Source organism: Trichechus manatus, unplaced genomic scaffold (assembly GCF_000243295.1).
Source record: "Trichechus manatus latirostris isolate Lorelei unplaced genomic scaffold, TriManLat1.0 scaffold00244, whole genome shotgun sequence".
NCBI classification, from domain to species: Eukaryota; Metazoa; Chordata; class Mammalia; order Sirenia; family Trichechidae; genus Trichechus; species Trichechus manatus.
Window position 1 is genome coordinate 973,575 of NW_004444180.1, and position 7,615 is coordinate 981,189.

The 7,615-nt window shown below is 58.7% G+C and overlaps 1 protein-coding gene across 3 annotated transcripts in view; it reads left to right on the forward strand.

Moving 5' to 3' along the window:
• AP2A2 (adaptor related protein complex 2 subunit alpha 2) overlaps positions 1 to 7,615 on the forward strand; it is an 82,872-nt gene that overhangs the window by 62,314 nt on the left and 12,943 nt on the right. For all 3 annotated transcript variants that reach the window (XM_012559411.2, XM_023724372.1, XM_023724373.1), the window contains 6 exons: positions 1,547 to 1,715; positions 1,928 to 2,065; positions 4,301 to 4,483; positions 5,136 to 5,233; positions 6,034 to 6,265; positions 6,357 to 6,530. In XM_012559411.2, the coding sequence (XP_012414865.1) occupies positions 1,547 to 1,715; positions 1,928 to 2,065; positions 4,301 to 4,483; positions 5,136 to 5,233; positions 6,034 to 6,265; positions 6,357 to 6,530 (994 nt within the window). The remainder of the gene's footprint in view (positions 1 to 1,546; positions 1,716 to 1,927; positions 2,066 to 4,300; positions 4,484 to 5,135; positions 5,234 to 6,033; positions 6,266 to 6,356; positions 6,531 to 7,615) is intronic.

Below are 7,615 nucleotides of genomic sequence, written 5' to 3' on the forward strand. Positions count from 1 at the left end.
CCCCCTTTCTCTCTGGTACCTCACGCCCTCCCCCCCTTTCTCTTTGGTACCTCACGCCCTCCCCACCTTTCTCTCTGGTACCTCACGCCCTCCCCCCCTTTCTCTTCGGTACCTCACGCCCTCCCCCCCTTTCTCTTCAGTACCTCACGTCCTCCCCCACTTTCTCTCTGGTACCTCGCGCTCTTTCCTTCCTTCTCTCTGGTATTTCACTCTCTCATCTAGCCTCGATGCTCTTTTGGCTGTGATCTCACCTTCTCCTGCCCCTCTCCCTCACCCGAGCTTTCATGCTTCTGACTGACTTCTCACGTTATTATACAGAGAAAAAAAGGAGTGTGCACACGTGAGTGTACATGTGCCCGGGTGCACACACGTGTATGTGTGTGTGGATATGAGGAAATGGGTACACATATACACACGTGTATAGGTGAGTACACGTGCACGCGTGTCCCCGTTAGCTCTGCCTGGGGCATCAGGCAGCACTTGGGTATATCCAGGCCGTCGTGAGCAGTGGTGGGTGACTGTCTCTTGTCAGGATAGCACAGTTGGAGATGTTGGGCTGGTGGAGTTTGCACTCTGGCCTTTCTGCTCAGCTCCTGCAGTCCATTCCCATGTGGCCATCCTGGTTTGGGGTGGTGTTGGGTGTTGTAGAATCCATTCTTCTGCGGCAGGCTTGGCCCAGACTGACTGTGCCAGGAGCCTCAGGGTCCTGGCCGTAGCAGGGCCGCGTCGGGTGTGTGGGCAAGCAGCAGCCTTCCTGGCACGCTTCTACAGGTGCAGCCCAGCCGCCGCTGTCTACTGCAGCACTTCTGATGAGTGTGAGTCCCTGTGTCAAATCCAGTTTCAGAGTTACACGCCAGCAGTTTGGGGAACTGTTCAAAACAAAATCTTCAAAGAAAACAACCCACAAGAATACCCTAGATTTTCAGTATCAGAGGAAACCTCTTTGTCCTCATTAAATAAAGAGAAGCAAGAATTATGAGGACAAAGGAAAGCATAAGTATAGATTTAACCTAAATTTTATGGTAGTTGGCAGGTAAATATTCACTAACCTTCAGTTTTGTACCACACGGATGAGTCTGAGTCCAGCTACCTGGGTTTTCCTCACAGCTCCTCTTTCGAGAGCCTTCCCGCGTCCTAGCTTCCATACTGAACTGGCCTGAGGCTTCAGCTGCACCTGGTCAGGGTCTCTTGGCTGGCTGGTGGCCTTCTCCCGTGAGTCGGGCAGGGTGTTCCGTGGTTGCTTGGCTGTGATGGTGCCTTTATTGTCAGTGGCTCCTGGAATGGCTGGAATTCTGCAGTGTGCTTGGAACCACTCAGTGGGCATAGGGGATGCTGATGCGACCGTGTGTAGAACAGGCGAGAGTGAATACAGGACTTCAGCTTTTAGGTTAGGGCTTTCAGGCCTCTGGAGGCCCCTTGAGGTGTTCCCCTCACCTGCGCGATGGTGACTCAGTGTGACCTGTCTGCCGTCCTGGCGTATGGCCAGGGCTGGGTACGCTGCCTGTTTATGGGGCGTGCTAAGGACCTCTGGCCCATCTCCCCACAGTGAGCCCAACCTGCTCGTCCGTGCCTGCAACCAGCTGGGCCAGTTCCTGCAGCACCGCGAGACCAACCTGCGCTACCTGGCTCTGGAGAGCATGTGCACACTGGCCAGCTCCGAATTCTCCCACGAGGCCGTCAAGACACACATCGAGACCGTCATCAACGCTCTGAAGGCAAGTGCTCCTGCTCACAAGTGCACGGCCCACCTGCGGGGGTCTGTACGGGCGTAGGCGCCACGGCCCACCTGCAGGGTAACCGCGGGAAAGCAGCTGGTGTCCTCTTGGTGACTCAGTGGCCCATGGTGTGTGTGTTGTGATGGGTGGTGACCACCAGTGGGACATGGTCTCCAGGAGCCGCCATTGACGTGGCCGCCTTGTTTCCCCAGACGGAGCGGGATGTGAGCGTGCGGCAGCGGGCCGTGGACCTGCTCTATGCCATGTGTGACCGCAGCAATGCCCAGCAGATTGTAGCAGAGATGCTGAGCTACCTGGAGACAGCTGACTACTCCATCCGCGAGGAGATCGTGAGTCTGCGGACTAGCTGGGGGCTCCAAGGCTTTGCACAGCCTTGGGTTGGGGGTCTGCTAGGTACTAGACAAGAGGCCGTGTGCATGCTTCCTGTCGATGTTCCAGCAGCATCTTTCAGTCTCTCAGCATAGTTCTGAGGAACCCACAACCCACATGCCTCCCCGCGTGGCTGGGTGTCTAGCCTTCATGGGTGGGAGCTCAGCACAGACCCATCAGCGTGAGGGACAGGCTGGGTGAGAAGTCTGAGTGGCTGGCCGAGAGGAGCTGAGCTGTGTCTGACTTGCTGGGACCTGGTGCAGTTCCCTCATGAACGCACAGTGGAGGGGTCACTTCCGTGGGGAGGACAGCGCTGCTGTGTGTTGTGACTTACAAAGGAGCCAGCCCCTGTGTTTGCCTGCGTCCCCGTCTTCTGCTAAGGCTGAGATGGGACTTGTCCACCTTATGGAAAGCTTTCTCTAGTTGCCTTCTTGGGGGAGCCACCTGTGATCTGAAGCTAATAGGGAGTTCTGGGGGTGAGTGTTGCTGTCAGTGTCCAGTGTCAGGGCTGTTCCCGGGCTGAGTCTTGAGGTGACAAAGGATCCTGAGCACATACTGCACCCATGGTGAGATGGCCTGATCTCCCAGTGGGCGCTCACTTCACGGGTGCGCGTTGACCCCTGTGCGCAGGCCGAGGGAGGTGCTGGGGCTTCTGTAGCCAGCGACGAGTGTTCATCCCCCTTGACACGGTGCTTCGTGAGGAGCAGCATGGGGCCTGGCGTCGTGGGGGTCAGCCAGGAATGGGCCTGGGGTGGCGAGGGGGTGGGGCGCCTGGAGAAGAGGGTGGGGCAGGGGAGAGTGAGGTGGGCAGGCTGGGAAGCTGTAGGAAGGTGGCCTGTGGAGAGCAGAAAATTCAGGGCAGGGGGCCTGCTCTTGGAATCTGTGGCCTGGTGGGGCCCCAGGGCTGTGGTCCCCGTGGTGTCCTATTTGCTGGAGGGCAGGGTTTTCTGTGCAGTGTGGGGTTTCTGAGGGCTGCAGGGTTTGCTCGTGTTTCCCCTTAGATGTTGAGTGATGACCTCTGCTCAGGTCTAGTGATAAGGAAAGTAAAGCAGAGACGGGCTCTGGGCCCCAGGATAAGTACGCTGTCTGCCCGTCTGTTCATCTATCCAGTCAACAGAAGTGTCAGAGCCCAGGCCCCACTGGGGTGACAGTGCTGGGGGCTCCCTTGGCCAGCTCAGCCCCGTGCACTGCGAGGTGGGGAGGGAGGAGGTGGCCCTGCGTGGGGAGCTCTGGGGCCTCACGGGGTGTCTCATCCCATGAGAGCTGGGGAGACTTCCGGCTGGAGCCAGGGAGACCTTGCCCAGAGACGGCAGGGTGGGGCTGCAGCAGGAGGCAAGACCACGAGGGGCGGAGCGTTGGGGCCCCCAGCAGCAGGGCAGGGCGGGGAGACTGGCTGGAGCTGGGGTGCAAGGAGGTGGCATTGGGAACTGGGCAGTGCATCGTGAAAGGCCTGATGTGTGACTGCGGGTGCCGTGGGTGGTGAGGAGATGCGTGTTTTGGGGTGGTGCTGTGGCATTGTGGAGGGTAGATTTAGGGGCCAAGGGCAGGCAGACAGATGGGCAGAGGGTTTGGGTTTGAGCAGGCTGGGGGCACCATGGGGAGCAGCTGGGAGGGCACAGGGAGGGAGTGCCAGTGAGCTGGGCAGGGTGCCTGTGTGAGGGTGGGAGCGGGTGAGGGGGTGGGGAGTGGCCCATAGCTGCTGTTCTGCTCAGCACAGGACGGGGTGTGTAGCATGTGGGGAGCCCTCTGGGCCAGAGTGCCAGGGTGCGTGCAAAGAGAGTGGACACATGTCCCATAGGCAGAGCAGAGGGATGTGTGGAGGCCTGGGGGTGCCCGCGTTGGGACAGTGAGAAAGAAAGGTCCAGGAGCACAGCCGCTCTGTGTGTGGGTGCTGAGGTGGGTGGTGGGGGGCAGCATTGCCGGGTAGTGTGCGCAGCATCTGCGGCAGCATGGCTGCAGAGGCCCGTGCCCTGCCCAGGCGCAAGGAAGGAGTGGGAGTGCCCCTGCTCTCTCACGGGTCCGTGCAGCCTTTCCCGTTGTCCTCTCGGCTGACAGAATTCTTGTCTGTGTCTGGCTCCGCTTGGCTGTCCTCTGTTAGCAGCGAGTCCTGAGCCTCCTGGGTTGTGGGCCCCTCAGGGGTCTGCAGAGCTGTGCCGTGCTGTGGGTGACACGCTAGCGAGGACCTGTCTGTGCAGGTGCTCAAGGTGGCCATCCTGGCGGAGAAGTACGCTGTGGACTACACATGGTACGTGGACACCATCCTGAACCTTATCCGCATCGCGGGCGATTATGTCAGCGAGGAGGTGTGGTACCGTGTCATCCAGATCGTCATCAACAGGGACGATGTGCAGGGCTACGCTGCCAAGACCGTGTTTGAGGTGGGTGCCACAGGGGGGGGCTGTGCAGGCACGGGGTGCTGGATAAGAGCAGAGGCCATGGCCCGGGCCGCTGGGGACCACTCTGCTGGCTAAGGGGTTCTGCAGTGGGGATGACCGGTGTCCCCTACGTCTCCCTTTCTTGGAGCTCCTCTCCCTAATTCCGGAGCCACAGGCCACGGGTGAGTTACTGCCCCAGGGAGCTGCCTGGGCCTCTCGCCTCGGCTTGCTGCTGTGCACAGGTACTTGATAGGGGCCATGGTGATCTAGGGAGGAGGAGGAGCGGCCATGGGGTCGGGTGCTCATGTGGGAGTGATGCCCGCCTGCCCCGCTTGAGACGTCAGCCTCGTTCCTGATGTCGGCTCTCAGGCCGTCCCATGCCAGGGCTGGAGTTGACCAGTTGCCACCTGGAGGCCTGCCCCCTGTGGACGTGTCTGCTGAGGAGAGAAGGGGTGGACTGAAGTTGGGGGGTTCAGGAAGTTCTGGAGCAGCATGGCCCTGACATAACAAACAAACTTCAGAAGAAGGTGGTCAGAACCTTTTTCCCATAAGGACATTTCAGCCATGTTTCCTTAGAAGCAGGCACCTCTCGGGCCCAGATTCCTTGGTTCTGAAGTGCACGGGCCAGCTCTCTCTCTCTCTCGTGGCTTTGCAGGCTCTCCAAGCACCAGCGTGCCATGAAAATCTGGTGAAAGTGGGCGGCTACATCTTAGGGGAGTTTGGAAACTTGATAGCTGGGGACCCAAGATCCAGGTAAGAACTTGCTGGAAATTGGTGTCCGAGTTTGTGTTCCGATTATGTCAGTATGCCCGCCCGTGCTGAGGGTCCAGGTGGGGGTGGGCAGTGTCCCCATGGGCCTATCCGACTGCCGGGAAGTATGGGCTTGGCTCTGTTGGGAAGGAGAGCAAAACCCCGCCAATGTGAGTTGCATCCTTTTTTGAAATTTATTGTCGTTATTGAGAATACACACAGCAGAATATACACCAGCTCAGTGATTTCTACACATACAATTTAGTGACATCGATTACATCCTTCGAGTTGTACAGCCATTCTCACCCTCCTTTTCTAAGTTGTTCCTTCCTCATTAACATAAACTCACTGCTCGTTCCATCTGACCTTTCGAGTTGCTGTTGTCCATTTGATCCAATATAGTTAGTTCTTAAAAGAGCACAATGCTCAAGACAGATGCTCTTTACTAATTAAGCTAAATGCAGTTACATCTTCCTGTATGTTTCAAGCAGTAGACAAAGTGGGGGTTCTGAGTGAAAATGTAGAGGTGTGGTCATGGCTAACAAAAGGCCAAGTTTCAGTGACATCTGGGAGCCCCACTCGACACCCTTCCTCCCTACGAGAGTGGCCCTGGTTCAGGCATGGTGCCAGCCCCGAGCTTCTGCCTTCTGCTCACTGCCTTCCTACAGTGGGGGCTCGGGTGCTTTTGGAAGGGGAAGGCGGAGGGGGGCAGGGAGCTGGGGCACATGGATGTGCTGGGGTGTCGAGGTCAGGGACGCGAGTGGAGGGTTGCTGCCAACCGCCTGCCTGTTTCTGTCCTGCAGCCCCCTAATCCAGTTCAGCCTGCTCCACTCCAAGTTCCATCTGTGCAGCGTCCCCACCAGGGCTCTCCTCCTGTCCACTTACATTAAGTTCGTGAACCTCTTCCCGGAGGTGAAGGCCACCATCCAGGACGTGCTGCGCAGTGACAGCCAGCTCAAGAATGCAGACGTGGAGCTGCAGCAGCGTGCCGTGGAGTACCTGCGGCTCAGCACCATCGCCAGCACTGACATCCTGGTAGGGCAGCGTGGGCGGGGGGCCGTGGCCCTCTCGGCGTGGCTGCTTGTCTGGGCGCTGACTTGATGAGCCTTTGCTACTTCCTGCTCAGGCCACTGTCCTGGAAGAGATGCCCCCGTTCCCAGAGCGCGAGTCCTCCATCCTGGCGAAGCTCAAGAAGAAGAAGGGCCCAAGCACGGTGACGGACCTGGAGGAGACCAAGCGGGAGCGGAGCGCCGATGTGAATGGGGGTGCTGAGCCTGCCCCTGCCAGCGCCAGCGCTGCGGTGGGTCCCCACAGCCGTGCTGCCCCATGGGCGTGGCTGTATTCCAGGCCTGAGACCCCAGGCCAGCCGAGCACAGCCTGTGTAGCGGCGCATTGTCCTGGGTGGAATGTGTACGCCGAGAGCCTTTGGTGGCGGCCTGAAGTCTGCACTCCAGCTTCTCAGCAGTGAGCCCCCTCGAGGACGTGGTCTGCCCCCAGCTCACTGTTCAGACCCTCTTCCCAGGGCTCCGTGTCCTGACTTGGGGTTGCAGGATGGCCCTGGGCGGCTGCCCCACGCCGAGGTGGTGCAGTCTGCCTGCCTGCTCGCTTGTGAAGCTCTTTGTGGTGAATCGTAGCAGATTCCCCATTGGTGCGAGGTGGTGAGAATGCACCTATAATGAAAGAACACCCCGTGGTACATGTTGGAAGTCGTATTTAGCTTTTTTCTTTTCCCCTACTAGAGCGTAAGCTCCGTGAGAGCAGGGTCCTGCCACCCTGGCAAGCCCAGGTGACACCGGTGTTGCTGGTGACCCTGCAGCCCTGACACGCTTGCGAGGGTGCTTTGTGGCTTTGCTGTGCACATTTTCTGCTTTTCCAGTGAAAGGAGTGCTGTGGAGAGGGTTTTCTTTCCAGGACGCTAATTCAGGGAGGGGAATAAGGCCATCCACTGATACCTGGGTGTGTGGCTAGAATGAGGCTGGAGTGCTGTGGCCTGTGTACAGGAAGATGGCCTTGGCAGCCTGGCCCAGCTGGGTGCTTGCAGTGGGGGCTCTGATACCTCTCGGCAGCCAGCCTCTCATCAGACATCCCTTCCTCCCCTTCCCCTGATGTGGTGTCTGCTCACCACCCTCACCTGAGCCCGGGGCTGTCTCCCCAGGGACGCTTTCAGTCCTGACACCATGCTCGCACCTCGGCAGCTGCTGGCACTGTACTTCATGCTGTGTTGACTCGGGTGGATGATGGCTGCGCTTCTGGTGGGTTGACTCAGGTGGATGATGGTTGCACTTCTGGTGTGTTGACTCAGATGGGTGATGACTGTACTTCTGGTGGGTTGACTCGGGTGGGTGATCGCTGCACTTCTGGTGGGTTGACTCAGGTGGATGACTG